The sequence below is a fragment of the Leuciscus leuciscus genome (genome assembly GCF_965113295.1).
Source record: "Leuciscus leuciscus genome assembly, chromosome: 24".
Lineage (NCBI taxonomy): Eukaryota > Metazoa > Chordata > Actinopteri > Cypriniformes > Leuciscidae > Leuciscus > Leuciscus leuciscus.
The window spans coordinates 4808919-4832022 of NC_138723.1; the positions used below are offsets into that span (position 1 = coordinate 4808919).

The 23104-nt window shown below is 39.3% G+C and overlaps 2 protein-coding genes across 3 annotated transcripts; one reads left to right on the top strand and one right to left on the bottom strand.

The window, feature by feature from the left end:
• Window positions 1-992: 992 nt before the first annotated feature.
• On the bottom strand, window positions 993-8100 carry reep5 (receptor accessory protein 5). The gene is made up of 5 exons (XM_082156883.1): window positions 7964-8100; window positions 7719-7812; window positions 5248-5386; window positions 2325-2493; window positions 993-1534 (listed from the first exon to the last, which is right to left on the bottom strand). Exons 1-5 carry the CDS (start codon window positions 8079-8081, stop codon window positions 1485-1487), a joined length of 570 nt encoding a protein of 189 aa, XP_082013009.1. The 5' UTR covers window positions 8082-8100; the 3' UTR covers window positions 993-1484.
• A 90-nt stretch (window positions 8101-8190) lies between these two features.
• dcp2 (decapping mRNA 2) lies at window positions 8191-20054 on the top strand. Of its 2 annotated transcripts, none has more exons than XM_082156862.1 (11): window positions 8191-8324; window positions 10395-10546; window positions 13840-13967; window positions 14063-14161; window positions 14250-14402; window positions 14508-14620; window positions 14716-14811; window positions 15978-16110; window positions 18265-18345; window positions 18428-18479; window positions 18945-20054. In XM_082156862.1, exons 2-11 carry the CDS (start codon window positions 10492-10494, stop codon window positions 19085-19087), a joined length of 1053 nt encoding a protein of 350 aa, XP_082012988.1. In that variant the 5' UTR covers window positions 8191-8324; window positions 10395-10491; the 3' UTR covers window positions 19088-20054. The 2 variants fall into 2 exon arrangements, with proteins under 2 accessions (XP_082012988.1, XP_082012987.1); XM_082156861.1 differs by lacking the exon at window positions 8191-8324 and adding an exon at window positions 8363-8848.
• Window positions 20055-23104: the final 3050 nt, after the last annotated feature.

A 23104-nucleotide genomic window follows, 5' to 3' on the forward strand; every position in this document is an offset into this window, starting at 1 on the left:
AAGTTAGTTGTCATTTTTTTTAAATGAATTTTTAAAGACTGTTCATAACTTTTGAAGTCAGTTACATCATAACACAATTTGTCTAGTCTAATACCGAAAAGCAAGACTGATTACCCCTAACCAACATTGGTCATTCAACTCTTAAGATAGTCTTAACAATGGTAATATTTATGCAACTGGCCCCTGGTTTCACAGACGGGGTTTAGATTAAGTTCAATTAGGACATTTAAGTATCTTTTATAAACATGCCTTAGAAAAACATCACAGATGTGCATCTTGAGAAAACAATAGCACTGATATATTAAGATGTCTTTCAGTTAAAACAGCTCAAACATTGATTTTAGTCTGAGACTGGCTGTGAAACCGGGGGTAAATGTTTATATTTGTGAGGTTTGACATCATCAGCAGCAACTAGAGTAAACTCTGATGTGTTGCTCGTCACCTCAACATCATGCATTTGTAATTCCAGGAAATTGAGCAGAAGCCATCCAATCAGATTAGAGTTGGGCTGCGTCAGAAATCACACTCTCTAGTAGCTTCTTATTTTGAATAAATACTTTGAGAGTGCTAAAAAAAGTATGTTCCATATATAATGAATGTAATTTGGATGCACTACACTCACCATGTGACCTAGTCAGATGTGTCATTCACAAATCCTGTCCTGTGGCCTCATGGTATAGTAAAGTGTCCATCGAATCAGAATCTCGCATATTGTATTGTCATTCATCGTTGACCCTGAACCTGGCATGTGAACTACAGCGAACAGCATAAGGTTGAGACATCTGCAGGTTCTCTGCTCTGACCAACTCTATATTGGCTTTCAGACTCGAGTACTCTCTCCTTCCCTGCTCACACTGGTTGCGTGTCTACAGATGTTGTGCTGTTCGTGCAGTGAAGACTCGGCTGATAACACCGACTTACACACACAAACCACATCCAAAGGAAGCTGCTAAAGGAAGCAGAAACGAAGCAGCACACGTCACACTCAATCGTGGATTTCAATGGTTTAATTGATGTCAAATGCATGATTCATATGTTTACAGTTCCACTGATATCCTCAGAATAGACATTTTCTACAAACAAAAAATCGTTTCACACATAAATACATCTTAGAATGAATATGTTAAATAAGATGCAAGATAAACCATTTGATGACCTATTAATAGAAGCCAAGGATGTCTACGGGAAAGATAAGGATGTTTACTGAGACTGAAGCGTAGCGTTGCGGGGCGGGGGGAGGGGGGAGCAAGCGTCACTCGGTTGCTCTAACATGATTTATGATAAATGCCTTACCTGCTTAAACATAACCATCTTAACTTGGGGCTGTCTGATGTCATCTAACATGGCTACCACAGTATAAAGACAGTAACAATCATCCCACTTCCAGTTTTCAAAAAAATTAAAAATAAGAGCATATAAAGGCAACATTTATTCAGGCAGGCGTCGTCCTGTAGGATAAGAAGCAGCTGAAATGGCTGTGGCTTTTAGTAGTTCTTTTTCTCCTCAAAAATAAGGTTGGCAGTGGCTTTCTTGGCTGTGTGACAAAGAGAAGATCGGATTACCAATCAGTGCGTAACTGCTTTAACACATCAGACACAAGCTAGTCATTCAGGAAAACATGCTATATCAATCAAATCATTGATGAAACATCATGTGTTAGGGAAGATCCTTCATGATTTATCTGCTATTCCTCAAATCAGAATCAAACTTTAAAGGGATACTCCACTTTTTGGGGGAATTAGGCTCATTTTACAATGAAATAGGTAATAATCAAGAAACTTTGCTGCCGTACCATGAGTCCAGCAGGCGTAATGATATGACGCAGCACCTGAAAATAGGTCTAATAGGTTAGACAAACTGAGTCCCGGTCACGTTGGAGGTTACCGAGCTGGGGACTATTTTCAGGCACTGCGTCATATCATTACGCCTGCTGGACTCATGGTACGGCCGCACAGTTTTTTGATTATTACGCAGGAATGAGAGTATAGTTCCTAGCCATATCAGCCTAGAAAATCACAACATTACATTTTCCGTCGGTCTTAGTACACGATGTAACTACAGAAGAGTCAAGTTTTAAATAGGAAAAATATCGAAACTCTTTGGTCATTTTTTTGAGAGAGATGCTAATGGTCCTGTCCGATTCAATGATCTATGCTAAGCTATGCTAAAAGTGGTACCGCCAGACCCGGAGATCGGCTGAATGGATTCGAAAACGGTAAGACTCAACTGTTTAACTCTGGGGGAGCTGTAAAATGAGCCTATTTCCCAAAAAAGTGGAGTATCCCTTTAACTGGCAGAAGACATGAAGTGCGTGTGGTTTTCACCTTCTTCTTTAATCTTGTCCGCAGCCTCTGATGCTTTATCCTTGACGTCTTTCATCACATTGTCAATGTTGGCTTCATTCTTTAAGAAGAAGGGGCGAATGATTCTTGTGTAGAGCAGAACGGAGCCGTTGGATGGAGTGGGAGCCATGCACCAGACCAAGAACACACACTAGAGAGACCCGAACAAAGACATCACATTACACACTCCACATCAGAAGACTTATGCGTCCACTTCAGTCCACTCACACAGATGCTTTTCTACCTGAATACTGTATTTTGATGATATAAGTGTTCTTTTGGGGATCAAGCACACAGATAAACACGTTTGGACTGTATCACCGTCTATATTAGGGTGTAGCGATACCCTCATGTCACGATTCGACACAGATCACAATACTGAACTCACCATGCGATATTATTGCGATACTCCATGACACGTGATAAAAGGTTCACAAAACATTTACTGTTGATTAAAATGCTAAATTTGGTGTTACATTGAGTGTGTAAATGAACAGTCTTGGACTTGGTGCTGAAACCCAAACAATAGAGACGCCAGAATAACAATATTCATGATTCTGGAGCTGAAAATACAGAATTATCACTTTTTATTGGACACCCTGCAGCCAATCAGAATCGAGTATTCAGCCAGACCATGGTATGAAGTAGTTAATTGTAGTACTGACACTAAAACTCTGAAAACTTGAATTTTTCCTCACACAGTAATCTTCATTTTGCGTGAACTATACAAAATACATATTGTCACTTATCCATGAAACATATTATTCCATTTTTGTATTGCGATATATAGTGACATGATGTACTATCTAATGTGATATTTTCAGTTCATCTAAATGTTTCAATCTGAAGACGAACAGCAAGTTTGCCCATTACAATCAGAAGCATAAAACACATGCTAAAGCAATAATGTCACACAACTTTCCCAGGACTATTATTAGTCATTCTCGTCAAATATAGGAATAGGAAAAGATATAAAATAGGTTAATCGGAAGATTCTGGCAGATGTACTGAGGGGGAGCTGAACAGTGATAGTCTGTAGAGTCACACCGTCTGACACCAAACACCAGTTCTAACACTTCCTGTCCTCTTATAACTTCATGATGATGATGTATTCTCTTATTATAACTTCTAGAACCTTTGCACCATTTGGTCTAGAAACAAAATACTTTGTTGAATCTTCAGTGTACTTTTTAATTAGTTAGGCTCAAATTTGAGCAATAAAATCTCCATCTTGCTGTTTGTTGTGCAGGAGCGTGTCCTGTGTGATCGGCAGCTTGTGTTCAGTGTCCTCTCAGCGTCTCTTCATACTCACCACAACTACTGCACTGTAACTGAGACTCTGTTCATGAGACTCTTAAGAAAAACGCCACATGAAAGTCACTTTTGTGTGTACTAGGACCCCCCTGAAAACGAGATGATGCGTCTCAAGGGGTTTATCCAATAGAATCAAATTTGTTACAAATTCAACGCCTAGAAAACCCAAAACTGCATCCTTTTACTTTCTTCACTGAGTCGAATATCACCAATATTCACCCTAAAGAAGAAGAAACAGGGGTTGTATGTCATGTCGAGTTCTTCTTAGTCTTGATTTCTCACAACTTGTGTTTTTCTGTGTGAGACGGAGTGAACTGTGGCGCTTATAGAGGCTCATGAACACACAAAAGCCCAACGGCCAAGGTCAAGAATTTTCATTAAATCTCAGTTTGTTTTCCACCAAACCCTATCGTAAGCCCCAGAACACTCGGCATCACATGGATCATTCTGAGGTACTCTAGTGTCTTCTTGAAAGCTTGATGCGGGTCACGATTCACCGCCACAGGGTTCGGACAGACACTGTCAAATGAAATCCCAGGACTTTCCAAGCGCTACTCTTTTGGTTTTCAAGGACAACAATCAGAGATCTCACTTATCAAACAAAGATACTCCGAAAGCTGAATCATATACTTGAATAATTATATGAACCACATCACGGCTCATTGCCATGTGAAATGGCTCTCTATCAATATCAGATGGGTCTAAAAATATTGTGTTATCAATCAATTTAAACACTATTTTCTATAGACCTTCTGTAGCTCCGCCCCTTGTCAGCACTGCGCTCGTTGTCTTTAGTCTTCCGGTCTGTATTTTCACAGCGATCTTGAGTGTTCATTAACAAACGGCTCGTTTTAAAATCTTCCCGGTCGACTGACATCTGTTAAGACATCTGCTTTAAACATTACAATCCTCATGATAACTTTCGTTAACTTTACATTAAGTAAATCCACTTCAAAAGCTAATTACTCCTGGACAGCAGCGCCGTAGAGATATACAGAGCGACCACAAAAACGGAAGTTCAAAGACCATATTCTAAAGATGGCGTCGCCCTCGTTTCTCTGGTGCATAAGCTCTACTGTCTTCCAGTAACTCAATCACCTTTTCAGAAATAAGGCTGTTTCCAAGGGTTTTCCAACTCAGGCACTTTAAGAAGCCTTGTATGAACCCTGCTGCCGTTATATGGACGAGCGCAAGCGGGACATTTAAAGAAAACTCCTTTTGCGGTCCGAAAAAGAACAGCATACGGCATTAGAACAACACCAGGGTGAGTAAATGATGACTTAATTTTCATTGTAGGGTGAACAATCCCTTTAAGTAAAAATAATAAATAGGTGAAATATAGTAAAATGTGTTTGTAGAAATATGGCTCAAGTACCAATTAGGCTCATTTTTTATTGATTGTAAACATCTGCAGTAAGCTTACTGTAATCAGGAAATTAAAGCTGGCAAGAAATCAAATATGGCAACTAACCCCTGTACAAAAGCTCTACAGACACCTGTGATAAACCTAAACCAACAACAGATGTGACATGATGACTACATGTACTCAGTACAAAAGAAATAACTGATCAAATCATGTGCCGTCCAATACCTTTCCCAAAAAGTAGAAGGGGAACCAGGAGAGGAAGATGTCTGCGAAGAACTCTGCGACGCTGAACACCCCATACACCACCCAGTAGGTCAGCCATTTGGTGTCGTCCTCTTTAGTGGCGCTCTCGATGGCTTTGATTCTGCGGACACATCCACACACACAATCAGACTTTTCATTTACTGATGTCAGATAACAGGCAGAAGAGAGGGATCTGATCATCCACAGCATCAGATGCCAGAGGACCAGTGAAACTCACAACTGGTGTTTAACCCTGTAAAGCCTGACAGGAGAAATTATAGTCTGTTTTTTAACCTTTAGACAAAAAAAGAACTCACTTTATCATCAAATTTGACACATCAGGCATTTATGGCTCATATAGTAAGATAATGTGAGAATATGGAGATCGAGGAAGAAAAAAATATTCCGAAATTATTCAAAAAAAATATTATAAACAATATTCAGAAAATATTCAAATATTCAGAAAAAGATATTCAAAAATATGCAATTCAGTGCAGATGGTGATATTTATATGTTCAAAAAGATGAAATTCTGATGCTTGTAATGTGATGAGATCTTAATAACAGTATAACAGAATACTGGCATAAGCGCATATAAATATCAATCTATCAATCGCCAATAATAGGTCTAAGATTATATTTCAGTGCTTAGTTTTAATGATCAAAGCTCTGTAGTTTTAAAACATATAATGCAATGCAATGCAACGATGAGTGAGAGATGAACAAATAAACCTTCCTCAAAAGTCTGATGATCATATTTGAGACTCATGCTTTAACTATAAAATGATAATCAAGTAAACTGAAGTTGCTTCAGTCCAGTAAATGTTAATTTTGAAATATCACTTACAATTGAAAAGTTATTATTGCGTCTACTTGATAAGATTAGGTCAGATTTGACGGCAGAAAGACATGTGAAGCACGAGCTGAAGGAGGACGTTTGTACAGTTATACTGTAAGACTTTTACCAGCTGACAGAGTCTAAACGACCAATCAGACGACAGAAGGCATGTAGTAGATGTTGGCTGTTGATCATTATGAGATGTGCGTGTGGGATATGTTCCAGAGGCTTGATTGAGGTTAGGAGATGAAGAGAGCAGAACTGAGACGGGAGTCACGAGGTCTTCTGTGGTCTAGCGTGTCCAACCCTGAACTGCTTATCCACGATCAAACAAGATTCTCAATTCATACTCATTTTCATAATCCTGTTTAGAAATGCATTCATAACATTGTGTTTAATGGACTGACATTTCTAATCTTTGAAATGTATACTCTCTTGAATCTGCACTGAATGCTACTGTGTTTAAGTGTGTGTCCTGAAAAGCATTTTGTATTGGGCCGCATAAAATCACTTATTTGTTCTCTTTATTTTTCATTTACATTTTTTGGACTCCATTTTAATGGTTTGATTACATTTTAGTAATCAAAAAGCATGTCTAATTAATTTAAATCATGAAACTTGTAACAATGTAACAATTTATTAAAAGTAAAACAAAAATGACATGTTTAGGCTATGAAATGTGTTTTTCTCAAATTCAGTTTTATTTTATTTTATACCAAATTCTGTGTTTTCTGGATTCCATTTGAATGGTTTAATGCAATTTTAGTAATCAAAAAGCATGTCTAATTAATTGTTTTAATTGATAGAAAAATATTTTTTACTTTTATTTTTCATTTCTATTTTTTTTTATATTTGTCTGGCAATCAAATGAAGGCATAAAACATTAATTGAATTTTAATCATCTGAAATAATAAAAACTTTTTTGTCAAACACAGTGCTGCACAGCAGAGCTTTACCATTAACAGTAAAACATGGAATAAAAATTGAGATTATTACTTATCAAGTTTTAAAAATACTATTATTAAATCACTAATTAGGCTAAATTCTACTGTACAGCAGTAATATATTTCTGTAATATAACTCAGTAATATATATCACAAACGGTCGCCATCGACTTCCATAGTAGAGAAAAGTCAATGGGGTCCATCAACTGTTTGTTCATTCTTCAAAATATCTTCTTTTGTGTTCAGTAGAAGAAAGAAATGTATACAGGATTGGAACAGCATGAGGGTGAATAAATGATTATACAATTTTCATTTTTAGGCGAACTATCCCTTTAACATAAAATTTGCCATCATGAGAAGCGTAGGCCTGATACGCAATATCTTCTGCCTACTCATTTTCGGCCACTGTAAGATGTCTGTTTAAATTATTTGATTATTTAAGCATGACTACATATGTACCTAAAGATAGATCACAGTTGTAACCAGATATTCGACGATAAACATTAGGTTTTGAAGGAAGAGTACATGTTTTGCCGCGTACACTTCCTTCTGCGTGCGCGCCGCCGCCGCGATGACGTCAGCGATGCGTAACCGCGACGTCGATGAAGCAACCACCCGCGGCGTGACGCCACAATGAACAAACAAGAAAGATCGATTACAGTTTTAACTCACGATATATACGCAGGATAGACGAATCCAATGAGATTACAAAGAAGAGAAGCGCCGTATCCGATCACCAGATACACTGCAAGGAGCGCGATGACAGCTGCAAGACAAAAGACAACATCATCTCTGACACATACACACTATTCTCGGTTAAACAGCGTTAAAGCTACAGATACAGTTGAACTAAGAGGTTGTTTTTCTCCTGATCTAACGCGTCCGACATGACACATGTGTTCCTGTTTAATGCTCACCATATACGATGTAGGACCTGTTCACGCCAGTCCTCGCCTCGATCTTCGACAGCACGTCCGTCATCACATTCTTCTCCTTGAGGAACTTGTCGAAACGCTCTTTTAGCGCGAACGCCATGATTTGTCTGGATTGGCGATTGTTTAATAATAGTACGAACAGCAGCAGCTCAACTCCTGCTGTTCTCAGTTCAGTGTGTGTGACTTGCACGCCGAGGGTGTGACGTCACGACGCCACTTCCGCGACCACACCCTTCATATAACGGTGTAAAATGACAGTTGTGCGGAAGAAAGCCTTGTAAATGAGTATTACACTGGAAATATGTGTAGAGATATATTCATAATGGCGTTGACTGCACGAAAGGTGAGGTCGAATAGATAAAAGATATCCTTTTCACAATTTAGCCAGGTGTTTAACTACATTTATAGCGTAGCATGATCGCTGTAATATCATCTTCTTCACATACAAACTGCCACAGTGCCAATCTCTTTATTGCTCTACGAACTTCTCCGTGATTGGCTTCTTGATGATGTCAATCATGTAAGAAGAGTGACTGTGATTGGTCAGGAGTTTCCGTTCACGCGCTTCTGATCCCTCCTCCTTCTGAACGCAAGAGTTGTTCATGAATTCGTATTTTTAGCTAGTTAGCATGTTAGCATCAGTGTCGTCGTTATAAATTCACAGCACTTCTTGCCCTTTTATGGATAGTATTTGAATAGTACAGAACCATGTTATTTAGCCACATATTATAAATGTGAAGCACGCAAGTGTAGTGCCTTTGCGCTGTTTTTAAACGCACTAGTTTTGCTTGTTCGGGATGTTTTTACCCTTAACATGGAGACAAAAAGATGGGAGATTCCTAACGGCTTACTGGATGACCTTTGCAGGTAAACAAAGATCTTATATTCACACCATACCGTGTGTTTTAAAGTACCTGTACGTTTAATATGGACTTATATCAGTTTGAGCGGTCGAATCGGTCATCTAAACTAAAGGACTCAGCTAAGCTAATTGATTGTATTATAAAGGCTGTGTTGCAAAAGCTATTAAACTCCTGTGGTAAGCAGTGTTCGGGGTGTCGTAGGCACCCCCGTCCCGAGTGCAGTTTTGTCCGTCGAGTGTGTGTGTGTGTGTGTGTGTGTGTGTGTGTGTGTGTGAGTCTGCAGCGCATATTTGTGTTTCGCGTGCGCGCTCCAGTCAGCTTTGGGCGCGTGCCAGGTCAGCGGTGTTTTGACTCCAAATGCGAGTAACAACAACAGTTTCTAACGTCTGATCAAGAGGATGCTAATAGTTATTGTTGCTGATATTTTTAACTAAATGGTCAATTGACTTACTACGTAGAACTACTTCCGTGTTCGGTTCTAATTGATAAAAAAAAAAAAAAAAACTTGGTTCAACCCCGTTTCCGGTAACGACATTCAAAATATATTATTTTATTATTAATAGTTATGATTATTATTAATTGTGTAGTCTCATCGAATGAGGGGAAATCAGCTTTTCCCTCTGGTTTGTCCTTAATTGATCACATGCTAGTGAAAGGTAGATCATGAGAGTGCAGAATCAGATTATTATTCACTTTTTAAAGTCGGCATGAAACGGAGGTTGCGATTGTCCCTATATCGTGACGTATATCCTTCTTGAACAGGAACAAATGTAGGGCGGGGCTTGAGGGGAATTGATTGGATGGTTGTGGTTTGTGGATCTCATGTGATACCAGTAAACCCAGTGAACACATCAGAGAAGAGAAGTGGTGTTGCTGCATGAAGGAAGAGAATTCTCCAGGAACTGAGTTTGAGACCACTGATCTAGATAGTCGTCTTGCTGACAATTGTGGATATTTTGTCAAATACAGACTATTTTCACTGTAAAAAATGCTTCAAAATTTGAAGCGAAAAATAGCCTGTATTTGAAGATCAAATGATTATTCTTGTGTAAACATGCATTACTTTAATTACAATACAAGGCGATGTAGCTGTTGTGGAAGCAGCAATCATTCTCCCCTCCACCTCGTTTAAAGTGTGTGGCCCGTCCAACACGAAAACTGAAGTATCAGCACTATCCCTGAGCTTCCCATTGGTAAATACGACTTAAGAGGGCGTTCGTGTCCAATTTTTAACTAGGAAACTCATATGTACAGTAATTCCAATAGCACGTGAAGGCAGCATCAGATTCAAGATGTGCATATGAGTAAAAAAAAAGATGTGCATAATAAATGCTGCAATATTCCATAAAAAAAACCCTGTCGATTTTGATGTCATAGTGACTTAAGGTTATCTTAGCTTTAGATCTGTTAGTTCTTCAGAAAAGTATCATGCCATATTATTTACAACTGGAAGTATGTCACAAAGCTCAGTGCAAGACAAGTAGTCCATTGTATTGAACACATTTCATCATTAAATGTGCTGTTGACTGATTTTGTTTTGTGTCTTGTAGTCGCTTCATTCTTCACATCCCCAGCGAGGAGAGGGACAATGCCATCAGAGTCTGCTTCCAGATCGAGCTTGCCCATTGGTTTTACCTGGACTTCTGCATGCAGAATTCACCAGGATTACCTCAGTGTGGGATAAGAGACTTTGCCAAGGCTGATATCCTAAAGAGATCTTTGTATAATGTTCCTAATGAAAGCATACTAGGGGCAGAGAGAGTACTGAGTTTGTGTTTTGAGTCCTAGGCCAGGTTTTGGGCGCTGCAGGAAGACTCCGTGAACATTCATTAACACACAGACTAAAGGCCTGTTCACAACAAGGATGATAACTGCAAAATAATAGTTCTAATACCATGAGAATAGGGAAGTCCACAGCACAGCTATAGCCATAACCACAGAGAGGAGCGATATCAGTTAAATCATTTTCAGAATGATAAAAAAAAACATTGACATCCAATCAGAATCCACTTCCAAAACCCAGTCAATCGGCTCATTTAAAGTGTCCGATGACAAAACTGCGGTGCGCTCTTAGAATAAACACGTCATTTTTCATGCGTTGGTGTGGATGCAAATATATTTATTGTTATCATTCTTTATAGTAATCGTTCTTAGTGTGATTAGGTCTTAAAGGAGAACTTGGTAACTTTTTTAACTTAATAAAACTGTCTAGAAATCATTTGGATGGTTAAACAACCCCCGTTCTGGTGATATTGGTTACTTTCCCAGCTCCCCCCAGCGTTCCCAGGCGGAAAACCAACCTTGCAACTTGGGGACTACCGTCCCGGCAAGATAGAAATTGGAAGTCTCGTGAGAAGCGAGAACTAGAACGAGAACGAGCGCGAAACACGAATTGCTTTACGGCAATTCGACATAAACACACACGCATGTATGATGTATCACCAGATTACCCACCTCGGTAGACATAGCTCCACGCGATACAGTTGGCTTGCTCCGATCAAAACAAACGCAGTAGAGAGGGGGAGGAGGCCGCCGCAAGTGAGTTTTTTACGACTGTGTTGTGAAATATACACCCCCCCCCCACAGCTGTAGGGGGAGCTCGTGGGGAAAACATGCGACAACAAAAGGGAAAATCAGCGAAGAAGTGACTAGAGTTCGCTAGAGTTGCCGAGTTCTGCTTTAAGACTCTGACTATCTTAAGTAGGACTACACTGCAATGCATTCTGGGTAAAATAAGACACTTTTCAAAACAAAAAACACGGCGGATCGAGTAAGCGCATTGAACCGCTCAGTGCAGTTTACCCCAGCGGATAATATGTGTTTGTTGGAGGAGTATAACAGTTACAAAGACATTTTACTTGAGAAATTTAGCGGAGAATGCAGTAACAAGAAGAAATGTTTAAATTATGAGCCATTTTCCCTTTTCTTTTCGCTGTTTGTAATGTAACTGATTGTTACTGCTGGTTGCCACGGTAACATAGAGTCTTAGACCCAAGTTAGCCTGGGGGTAAGTTAGCCTGGGGGTAAGGTGCCTGGGGGTAAGTTAGCCTGGGGTAAGGTATCTAATGTTTTTGGTCTAAATTAAGTCAGTCTTTATTTTTGTGAAACAGTCTAACTTACATTAGACTAGTCTATGAGCACATTTTAGACTCGTCTAACACTATAGACCGGTCTAAAATAGCTTTGTGAAACCGGCCCCAGGATTCAAATCCAGCTGTGTGTCTCAATGGGAGGGAGTAGGTGATGCCGGAAAAGACTTAAAGAGTTTTGAATGATTCACAACAAGGAACAAGGAACAAAAAGTGTCATTATAAAAATTCCCTGCACCTCTTACGCCAAAAAAGCAGTGTCTGAATAGGACAACAGTTGGAGAATTAGAGAAGGCTAACTCTATGGACTAAATAGTGATGAAAGCTGAAATATTAAATGTTATGGATGAATATTTGTAGAGGAGGATCAAAAGACAATTTCACCTGAGATTTGGAGCCAAATTACAGGGGTGTAAAACGGCTTCAGAGAGATGGCAGCATTATTTCTTTATTTGTACATGGAGATTGGTAATTTAGCAATTTAGCAATCTTTGGAGCCTTATATGCCAACGCTGACCGTTCAAATATACGTTTAAGAAGGTATGTTATATACATGTATTTTGATAGAGGGAAACAAGATACATTTCTAGTTTCAACATTAGTTCTTTAAAGGAAAAAAAGTGTCAGCTGTATGCAGACAGAGTGACCCACGTTTGGTTTTTGACCCCTGAGAATGTGCACAATTGACCAATTTACTCATGGAGCCGCATTAACATCTCTATCTCTGGGACTGAACTATATTGGGCCTTTAAAATGAAGATGCCTAAAGATAAGTTTACCAAAACAAAAGAATCTGAAAGGATATTAAGATATCTGACAAGTTACAGACATGCAAACTTCAGGCAAAAAAACACAAGAAGTGCTTTTTCCCATTTTTAAACTGTCACTGTTGGCATATAATGAAACAAAGATTGCTCAAGTCAACATATTTAACTAACAGACATACCAATCTGTGTAAAAATAAATAATGATGCTGCCATCTTTTATAAAGTCATTTTTGCACCCCTGTAATTTGTCTCCAAATCTCCGATTCCAGATTTTAATAATCGATTATGATGACTATAATAATAGCCAGTGTGTTGCAGAGGCCGTCTCAAAATACACACGCACTCGCAGCAGAGACGCATCATTTACTCATTCTCATGACATGGTGGTACTGCTACTACCCTCTCATGACATCATAAACCCGTGTGAGTTTCTGTCTTATGAGAAACATAAAAGAAAATATTTTGAAGAATGTTTTAACTGTTTTGGTCTATAAGTAATGCAATACTTTTTAGAGAAGAGTAATTAGTACATTGACAGCCAATCAGAATCCAAGGTTACACTTTATTTTAAGGTGTCATTGTTACAGTGTAATTATATATTTAAGCACTGAGTAATATTAAGCAACTACATGTACTTACTATAGGATTAGGATTTGGTTGAGGGTTAGTTGCATGTAATTATGCATAATTTACTGTTATTACTATAGTAAGTACATGTGTAACATATGTAACAAGGACACTGTAAAATAAAGTGTAACCGAATCCACTTCCAGAACCCAGTAAATGGACTCATTTAAAGTGTCAGACAATGAAAGTCATAGGCGTCTAAAAGCAGTCACTTTCACTTGGCGGCCATCTTTGAAATGCCTCTCGGACAGCAGTTTCAGTCGTGCGGCTCTAAGCTGTTTATCATGAAATCACCAATGAAATCTGACAACAACTGTATCATGAAGATGCTCAAATCATGAGGATGAAGTGCAACGAGCAATATGGCGGATCAAGTCCCGTCTTCTAAATAAAAGAGACAATCTGCCCCTTTTTTCAGCGGCGCTGATATATATATATATATATATTCTCATGCATATAAAGTGTTTTTGTGGTTTGTTTCTCTCTGTGTGTCTCCTTAACATTCTGATCACTTTTTAATCACTGTCCATTCCTGCTGCCCCACGGAGAGGATGTTCAGAAGGTTTTAGAGCAGTGGAAAGAGTACAAGATGGGTGTGCCGACATTTGGTGCCATTATTCTTGATGAAACGCTTGACCATGTAAGTACACAGCTGCTAGAAGCATCATCATCTATGCTATGTGATTGTGAAAGAGGGTTGGCGACGCTTATTGAAGCTTTATTTTGTACCTGAAGGTGTTAATGGTCCAGGGTTATCTGGCCAAGTCTGGCTGGGGTTTTCCTAAAGGGAAAGTCAATGAAGACGAGGCTTTCCATGACTGCGCTGTGAGAGAAGTACGTCTTATTCTCGGCTGTGGAAATGCAAATGTTGGTCTGATGCATTTAGAGGTCAGATGTCATTGTTGTTCTGTTTTCTCTGCAGGTTTTAGAGGAGACGGGCTTTGATATCCGAGATCGTATATGCAAAAAGACATATATCGAGCAGAGAATTTTAGATCAATTGGCCCGATTGTACATTATCCCGGGAGTTCCTAAAGACACCAAGTTTAACCCCAAGACCAGAAAAGAAATAAGGGTGTATATACATTTGGATGCTTTTGTTTTGCCAGCACATACAAGCACATGTGTTTGATTGTACGACGCATCCACTGAATGTCTCTGCTCTTCTGATTTCTGATAGAACATTGAATGGTTCCCGGTGGATAAACTGCCTTGCCACAGGAACGATATGACTCCTAAATCCAAGCTTGGACTGGCTCCCAACAAGTTTTTTATGGCTATTCCGTTTATGAGGTACATCTTCTCCTTTAGCATCATTAAGTGAGCATCTAAAGTGGACCATGGGGTGCGATTGAAGGTGTAACTGAGGTGTGATGTGTGATTTGCAGGCAGCTCAGAGAGTGGATCGCCAAACACAAAGGAGAGTCGACGAGCAGCGATGAGGATTTCGCGTCCAACGGCAGCACTCCATGCAAACCATTCCGGTGCGGTGATTCTGGCTATAGAAGGCTTTCGCTGTCATGATTTCATGCCTGCAGAGATTTTATATCAGGGTTCCCATGGGTCCTTGAAAGTTTGTGAATCTGAAAAAAAATTATTCAAGGCCCTGGAAAGTTTTTGAAAATAAACGTACTTATACCATGGTCTGGGTGAATACTCGATTCTGATTGGCTGCAGGGTGTCCATTAAAAAGTGCTAGAGGACACCTAGTAAAGGAGTTCTGGTGAAACTGACTGTTTACCGTTCGAAATGAATAAATAAATGCGCTGGCTACATCATCAGCTGTGAGTAACCATAGCAACAGGCAGTAAACTGAAGGCTTCTACGAGCTGAGCGGACTATAAATATCTCCGGTTGCTAAATAAACCGTCAGGCGTAACCAGGGAAACCAAGTTATTGTTTGTAAAATCTTGAGATTTCGATTGTAAAACTAATCAAAATATAAACTAATCTTTTAAAAATGTGTTACTTGGCAAGTGACCATGGTATAAGCGGGTTAATGCCCTTCGAGGTGTCCATTGTCAGGTATAAGAGGTTCGCCGTCGTCCATTAATACCTGACAATGGACACCTCGAAGGGCATTAACCCTTACATAGATGCAGGTCCTTGAAAGTGCTTGAATTTATTTTGTTCAAGACGTTTTCTGGAAAAACGTCCATATTATTCCCTCCGGTCCGCTAATGTGTTATTTCACCAACATTTCATGGCCTATGCATACTAGCTAGCTTGATTTACGTTAGTTACGCGCATTTACGTGTTACGTTAAGTGCACAAACCTACTATAATGGTACCTCAACGTTTGCTGTTGGACACAAATGCGTCCCCAAATTAAATAGCTGAATTGAACTCGTTTCATAATTGATGAACTTTACACAGTTATTGAACTGAACTGAATCATCACTGAACTGACTTCAGCTGATCAATGACATTATTGTCTTTTTAGAGCTGCATTACAGCAGAACTGAACTCTGTTTGCATCATTATGTCCCCGTTTATCCCTGTGAAGCTGCTTTGAAACAGTCTCTATTCAATAAAGCTCTGTGGAAATAAAGGTGGCTTGACTTATGTTACCGTACGCTGTTGAATGCGCAGTCAGATGACTGTTGAAATGATGACATGCACTAATTTCTGTTGTCGCTCCTCTGCTCAGCTCAAAGCCCAGAAAACCTCAGATGTTGGTGGAAGCATCTCCAGTGTCGGGTGACAGCTTGGCAAAGCAGAAACTACAGAAAACTGCTGGACAAACCTCCCAGAGTGAGCTTGTAGACATGCTTAAACCCAAGGTAGGTGTTCACATCATAAAATAATTCATCTACATAAATAAAGATGCTATGATAGGTATGTGTGAACTGTATAACCAACTTGTATAGCACAGAGAAATACAGCTTATATAGACAGTCACATCTGATCTTATTCACAGTTTAATTACCTTTTTTTTTATATCAAGCACATCACGCTCTTTATTTTCTCGTTCATCCATGTTCTTTATCCCTCAGATGTGTCTGTAACTTTAGGCATTTCTGCCCACTGAAAGCTGCACAAATATATTTACATACAGTGATATAGCAAACAATGCTGCAAAATGAGTGCATTAGTGCCCGCCCACTTTTTCAGCGGGGCCGCTTCCAGAAGCGTTTTTTCCATTCATTTTTCCCATAAGGATTTAAAGGGATACTTCACTGTTTTTTCATATTAAACTATGTTATTCCCTTAACTAAGACGAGTTGATACATACCTCTCTCGTCTCAGTGTGTGCGCTCAATCGCTCTGGCGCGCGGCGACACTTTGATAGCACTTAGCTTAGCCCAGTTCATTCATTAGGGACCAAACAGAGATGAAGTTAGAAGCGACCAAACACCTCCACGTTTTCCCTATTTAAATACAGTTACACGAGTAGTTACACGACCAAGTATGGTGACACAAAATAAAACGTGGTGCTTTTCTAAGCGGGTAAAAACGATTAACTATAATGTATGGTGGAATAGCACTTGGGAGCACTTCGATATCATCACTCCTGAAAAATCTTCTCCCTCTCACTTCTCTCATTAGAACCAACGTGACTTTTTACTGTGCCGAGTCGAAGTGCTCCCGAGTGCTATTCCGCCATGCATTATAGTTAATCGTTTTTAGCCGCTTAGAAAAGCACCACGTTTTATTTTGTGTCACCATACTTGGTCGTGTAACTACTCGTGTAACTGTATTTAAATAGGGAAAACGTGGAGGTGTTTGGTCGCATCTTTTGTGTCCCAGCTGAAGAAAACAGTACATTATTATATCGGCCTAATTTTCTTATCATTAGAAATGAACATATATCGGCCGATACCGATATGATGGCGATTATATTGTGCATCCCTAGTTTATAAGTTATCGTTCAAAATCCCAATGGAGTTTTTGCTTCTGGAATCCGACTGTTGCACTCTAGTCAAGTCATGTTCAATTATATAGCACTTTTAACAATGTAGATTTGTTTCAAAGCAGCTTTACAGAGACAAGCGTATAATTTAAGGTAACAGAGATTGTTTTGGCTTTATAGCGGTTCTTTAATAAAGTTATTTTCCAGCTAAAGTTAGTTTTGATTGATTCGCTTCCGTCGCAACGATCATTAGTTATTAAATTAGAGGCCGCTGAGACGACACCATTCCCTCTACACAGACTTTAAACACGAACCTGTGAGAAACGCTGATGGCGTTCACATGCGCATTAAGAATTGGTTCTATAGTTATGTGCGTTTGAATATATGTGGGCAGGTTTGGAATTCCCTACAGACCAAGCCTAAACAAAGTACTGGGCTTTCATTATAAATTTTGATACAGAATTTTATTTTGTCACTTCGGGTAGGAACGCGAAACGAATTTTCCCGAAAACGCTTTATCTGTAGAGTGGTAAAGGGATCCTCCATAGGGAGAGACTAGTTGGCACTTCAGCACTGTGTTGTCATCGGGTCCAGGTGAAGGTCCTTCATCAGATCTGGATACGGCCTGGATCCGGCAGGCTGCGGGAAAACCTCGAGATAAACACAGACACTAAAATTAGCGTAGATGCCATTCTTCTCATGATGTAACAAGTACATCAGGATTCATGGGAAGTGTTCCCGGTTCCGGCTGACCTGATCTATGCAGCCTAACATTGAATTATAGAAGTCTATAATGTATTATGTGAATGCTAGGTCAAAGAGCTCTATTGACTGACACTTTATTGTGTTGTGGCGAAATGTATTGTATCTCATGGGCCTATAATGCAGTTTATAGTAATATTCATTGTTTGGAAGACATTTTCTGTATAAACATTTTTACAGCTCAGATAAACTGCTCTATTCCACAGTTTGTGTACTATATGTTCTGTGTCAGACTCAGATGCTGACAGCAGCTCAGACAAGAGTCATCATCAGTTTGTTCGTTATTGCTGATTCAGTGATTGGTTCCTGTATTTCATTGCAGAATAATGTGAAAAGCAATGGCAAGAAACACCAAGAGTCTCCAACCCTGAAGAAGCGAGCGAATGGTGTCAGTCAGCCGCAGGTCAGTTCCTCCATGTTGCTACACATACTATTTCTGAACATTAATCTTTATCTCTATTGTGTAACAATATATTGTCTTGCAGAAAGATGACAAGAAACTTCAGCCAAGACGACTGCAGGATAACTTCGACACAGGTATCTAAACAAGCCTTTTAAAACAGTGATGCAATAGGGATTAGAATTGGGGTGTTGTTATATTGCTAAATCAAATGAATTGTATTTCATCACAAGCAAAAATCCTCACACATATCCAATATGTGATTAAAACTTACGAATGTTTGAAGATTTTGTAATAGATGAGAGTAAAGGTGCGGTCACGTTTACCATCGGTGGGTGAAATCCAGGCATTTCAGTAGAAAGATTTCACAAAGGGTTGTAGTTGGTCACTCGGATTCGCCGTGTTGACCGCAGAAAGATGCTTGGTTTGAAAGTGAGCTGGCTCTCATACATCACTACACTAATGACAGTGGTCTTGACCGAGGACTAGAAATTTTGCTAATGTGATGCACCTTTAGTTCATTCATCAAATAGTATATTTTCTGCATGAATTAAAAAAGTTGTGTTAATCTGACTGTGGAACATCTACAATTGTTTCCCCAGATGCAGCTGCTGATGTCTATGGCTATAATGGACAGGCAGACTTGTGTTGTGAAGAATATGAATACATCCTCTCCTCACGCTCCTTTCTCAGCTTCAAATTCGACAGGGAGGCCATCATGAAATCCTGCTATCCTGAGTCCTGAAGTTCTGTCTCTGGTTTTTAAAAGATTTGATGCAGAAGATTTTGCTCTGGATCTTCTGCCCTGTGAAACCTGTAATTGGAGAGGCATTGTGTGTTGGACCAAGATTAAAGATATATCAAAATATTCCTTTTTACACACACTCTAATGTCAGTTCCTAATAATCTGGATCTGGAATGCTGTTAGCTTGAGTTCTTTGTAGACTTCATATTTTATGCTAAAACTTGTGCCCAATCATGAGGGCATCAAACATTTTGTCCCTAAAGAAGTTGTTCTTGGTAAACTTGCTCTTAGTGATCTGTTATGAAACTGGTTTGTCTAAAACACACTTATCAATAATTTGGTTCAGAGCCCCTGAAGTACATATAGTACTTTTGTTTTATTGTGAACAAATGTTACAATAATAATCAGTCCAGCTGGGTGTTGAATTTCTATGGCTGAAGTCATCTCAGTATTTATGTTTGCTGTTTTTGCTGTGTTTTTCGTACAACCTTGCAATTATAAGAAGTTGTTCAGAAAGCATGCTTTTAGAACGTCACATGACTGGTACTGTACAGATAGGGTTGAAGTTTGTCCTTGTGCAAAAGCAGTAAAAACCATTCAAGCACTATATACTTTATCAAGTCCAGTCAGCAAATGTCTGCTTGGCTTGACATTGATGCGTATTTGATTTTGCTTTTTGATAAATCACATTTCAACCATGTTTCCCATGTTTTCTTCTGTAGTTTAGTCTTCTGTGCCATGGAGCCTTTTTTCTGTTCTTGTATATTTTTATTATGCTTCACCTTTTTCCCAGTTTCCCCGCCCTTCATGTTTACGATACAATATTAACGTTTTCTCTATGAAATGGCACTGAAATTTGTAGAAAGTCACTTTACAATTATGCAACATGATTTGCTTAACCACATTACCCATGGTTGATGTTTTTTTTCCTTCTAATTTTTGGTAAATAAAGACACTTTCTTAAAGAGTGATGGTCTGTTTTGTCTTTTACACATTCAGAAAAATATTAATTTTTTAGAGTGAAGCAAGGATTATTTTATCAGGAATATTATTTCTGTCTAAATATGTCTTTTCTAAAAAATATTTTTTTCATAAAAAGGTGGGTAGAGTGTAGTATTGTACACTTAGTGTACTGTTTATAGTTCATGAGATATTACAAGTTATCAAATATGTACACCTTGCATTAGATGAGAATGAACCTCATTGGTTCTTGCTGAAGCTCAAACGTGCTGCGTAACATGAGAATGAACCTCATTGGTTCTTGCTGAAGCTCAAACGTGCTGCGTAACATGAGAATGAACCTCATTGGTTCTTGAAGAAGCTCAAACGTGCTGCGTAACATGAGAATGAACCTCATTGGTTCTTGAAGAAGCTCAAACGTGCTGCGTAACACGAGAATGAACCTCATTGGTTCTTGAAGAAGCTCAAACGTGCTGCGTAACATGAGAATGAACCTCATTGGTTCTTGCTGAAGCTCAAACGTGCTGCGTAACATGAGAATGAACCTCATTGGTTCTTGAAGAAGCTCAAACGTGCTGCGTAACATGAGAATGAACCTCATTGGTTCTTGAAGAAGCTCAAACGTGCTGCGTAACACGAGAATTAACCTCATTGGTTCTTGAAGAAGCTCAAACATGTTGCGTAAGATGAGAATGAACCTCATTGGTTCTTGCTGAAGCTCAAACGTGCTGCGTAACACGAGAATGAACCTCATTGGTTCTTGAAGAAGCTCAAACGTGCTGCGTAACATGAGAATGAACCTCATTGGTTCTTGAAGAAGCTCAAACGTGCTGCGTAACATGAGAATGAACCTCATTGGTTCTTGAAGAAGCTCAAACGTGCTGCGTAACATGAGAATGAACCTCATTGGTTCTTGAAGAAGCTCAAACGTGCTGCGTAACATGAGAATGAACCTCATTGGTTCTTGAAGAAGCTCAAACGTGCTGCGTAACACGAGAATGAACCTCATTGATTCTTACAGAAGCTCAAACGTGCTGCGTAACATAAACCTCATTGGTTCTTGAAGAAGCTCAAACGTGCTGCGTAACACGAGAATGAACCTCATTGGTTCTTGAAGAAGCTCAAACGTGCTGCGTAACATGAGAATGAACCTCATTGGTTCTTGAAGAAGCTCAAACGTGCTGCGTAACATGAGAATGAACCTCATTGGTTCTTGAAGAAGCTCAAACGTGCTGCGTAACATGAGAATGAACCTCATTGGTTCTAACAGAAGCTCAAAAGTGCAGCGTAACAGGAAAATTAACCTCATTGGTTCTTGCTGAAACTCAAACGTGTTGCGTAACACAAGAATAAACCTCATTGGTTCTTGCAGAAGCTCAAACGTGCTGCGTAACATGAGGATAAACCTCATTGGTTCTTGAAGAAGCTCAAACGTGTTGCGTAAGACAAGAATGAACCTCATTGGTTCTTGCTGAAGCTCAAACGTGCTGTGTAACATGAGAATGAACCTCATTGGTTCTTGCTGAAGCTCAAACGTGCTGCGTAACATGAGAATGAACCTCATTGGTTCTTGAAGAAGCTCAAACGTGCTGCGTAACATGAGAATGAACCTCATTGGTTCTAACAGAAGCTCAAAAGTGCAGCGTAACAGGAAAATTAACCTCATTGGTTCTTGCTGAAACTCAAACGTGTTGCGTAACACAAGAATAAACCTCATTGGTTCTTGCAGAATCTCAAACGTGCTGCGTAACATGAGGATAAACCTCATTGGTTCTTGAAGAAGCTCAAACGTGTTGCGTAAGACAAGAATGAACCTCATTGGTTCTTACAGAAGCTCAAACGTGCTGCGTAACATGAGAATGAACCTCATTGGTTCTTGCTAAAGCTCAAACGTACTGCGTAACACGAGAATGAACCTCATTGGTTCTCACATATGGGGGAAGATCAAGCAAGTATACTTGAGCTAACTGATGTGCGTATTGATGAATGTTTGTGAATAAAAGCCTAAATTAAATTTGTGCCTCTTCAGAAATTTTCTTCAGACAATTGCTCAATTCATATGGATTTGTTTTATGATCTGTTTATTAACTTTTTGAAGTGTCAAAGTTGTAGTTGCGTAGCTGTCGACAGAGGAACAGAAAGCTCTCAGATTTAATCAAAAAGATCTTCATCTGCGTTCTGAAGATGAACGAAAGCATTACGGGTTTGGAATAACATGAGGGTGAGTAATTAATGACAGAGTTTGAATTTTTGAGAGTTTGAACCAACCCTTTAAAGGAACACGCCGACTTTTTGGGACTTTAGCTTATTCACCGTCCATACATACCCTTCTCATCTCCGTGCGTACCGTAACTCTGTCTGACACACCCAACGCTAGCCTAGCTTAGCACAAAGACTGGAGGTAAACGGCTCCACTCCACTCTGCGGAGTGATTTACTCCAACTCTGAGCGAACTCTCTGCTTGGGGCTTCTCAGGCGCTGCGAGCAAATCACTCTGCCCAAGTAGCAGTGCTTCGCCTCTTGAGAATATAGTTCCCAGTATGTATACGGTTAGAAGATGGCTGTGTCTCATGTGACCTTGTTATTTGTACACGCTGTGACTATACAATTCACAACATGTAAATAGGAAAATGTTGCTGTTATTTTGTCACTTATTGGGATTAGTATGCTAGCTGGAGCCATTTACATCCAGTCTTTGTGCTAAGCTAGGCTAGCGGTGGGTGCGTCAGACAGAGTTACGGCACGCACGGAGATGAGAAGGGTATGTATGGACTTATCTAACTCTGGGGGATACGGTGAATAAGCTAAAGTCCCAGAAAGTCGGCGTGTTTAAATTATTTTCTGAAGTGTTGTTTTAGCCTGTATCTGAATGCTTATTGAACTTTTTAATATGTTGACATTAAATTCCTAAATGTAGAATAAACAAAAAAGGAAGTATAAATAATTGTATGTAATGCCATCTTTTCACTAAGTACTATCAGTGTCAGTATCATTGATACAGACACCTATATGATTTTCAGTTTTGGAGGATGAAATAAGTAAATATTGCATTCTGAC

Coding starts and splice junctions, on each gene's coding strand:
- reep5 (XM_082156883.1), bottom strand. CDS start 8,081: ATGGCGTTCGCGCTAAAAGAGCGTTTCGACAAGTTCCTCAAGGAGAAG. Junction 2,494..5,247: donor CCTTCTACTTTTTGGGAAAG/GTATTGGACGGC, acceptor GGGTCTCTCTAG/TGTGTGTTCTTGGTCTGGTG. Junction 1,535..2,324: donor GGACAAGATTAAAGAAGAAG/GTGAAAACCACA, acceptor TTTGTCACACAG/CCAAGAAAGCCACTGCCAAC.
- dcp2 (XM_082156861.1), top strand. CDS start 8,796: ATGGAGACAAAAAGATGGGAGATTCCTAACGGCTTACTGGATGACCTT. Junction 8,849..10,394: donor TTACTGGATGACCTTTGCAG/GTAAACAAAGAT, acceptor TGTGTCTTGTAG/TCGCTTCATTCTTCACATCC. Junction 14,162..14,249: donor ATGACTGCGCTGTGAGAGAA/GTACGTCTTATT, acceptor TTTTCTCTGCAG/GTTTTAGAGGAGACGGGCTT.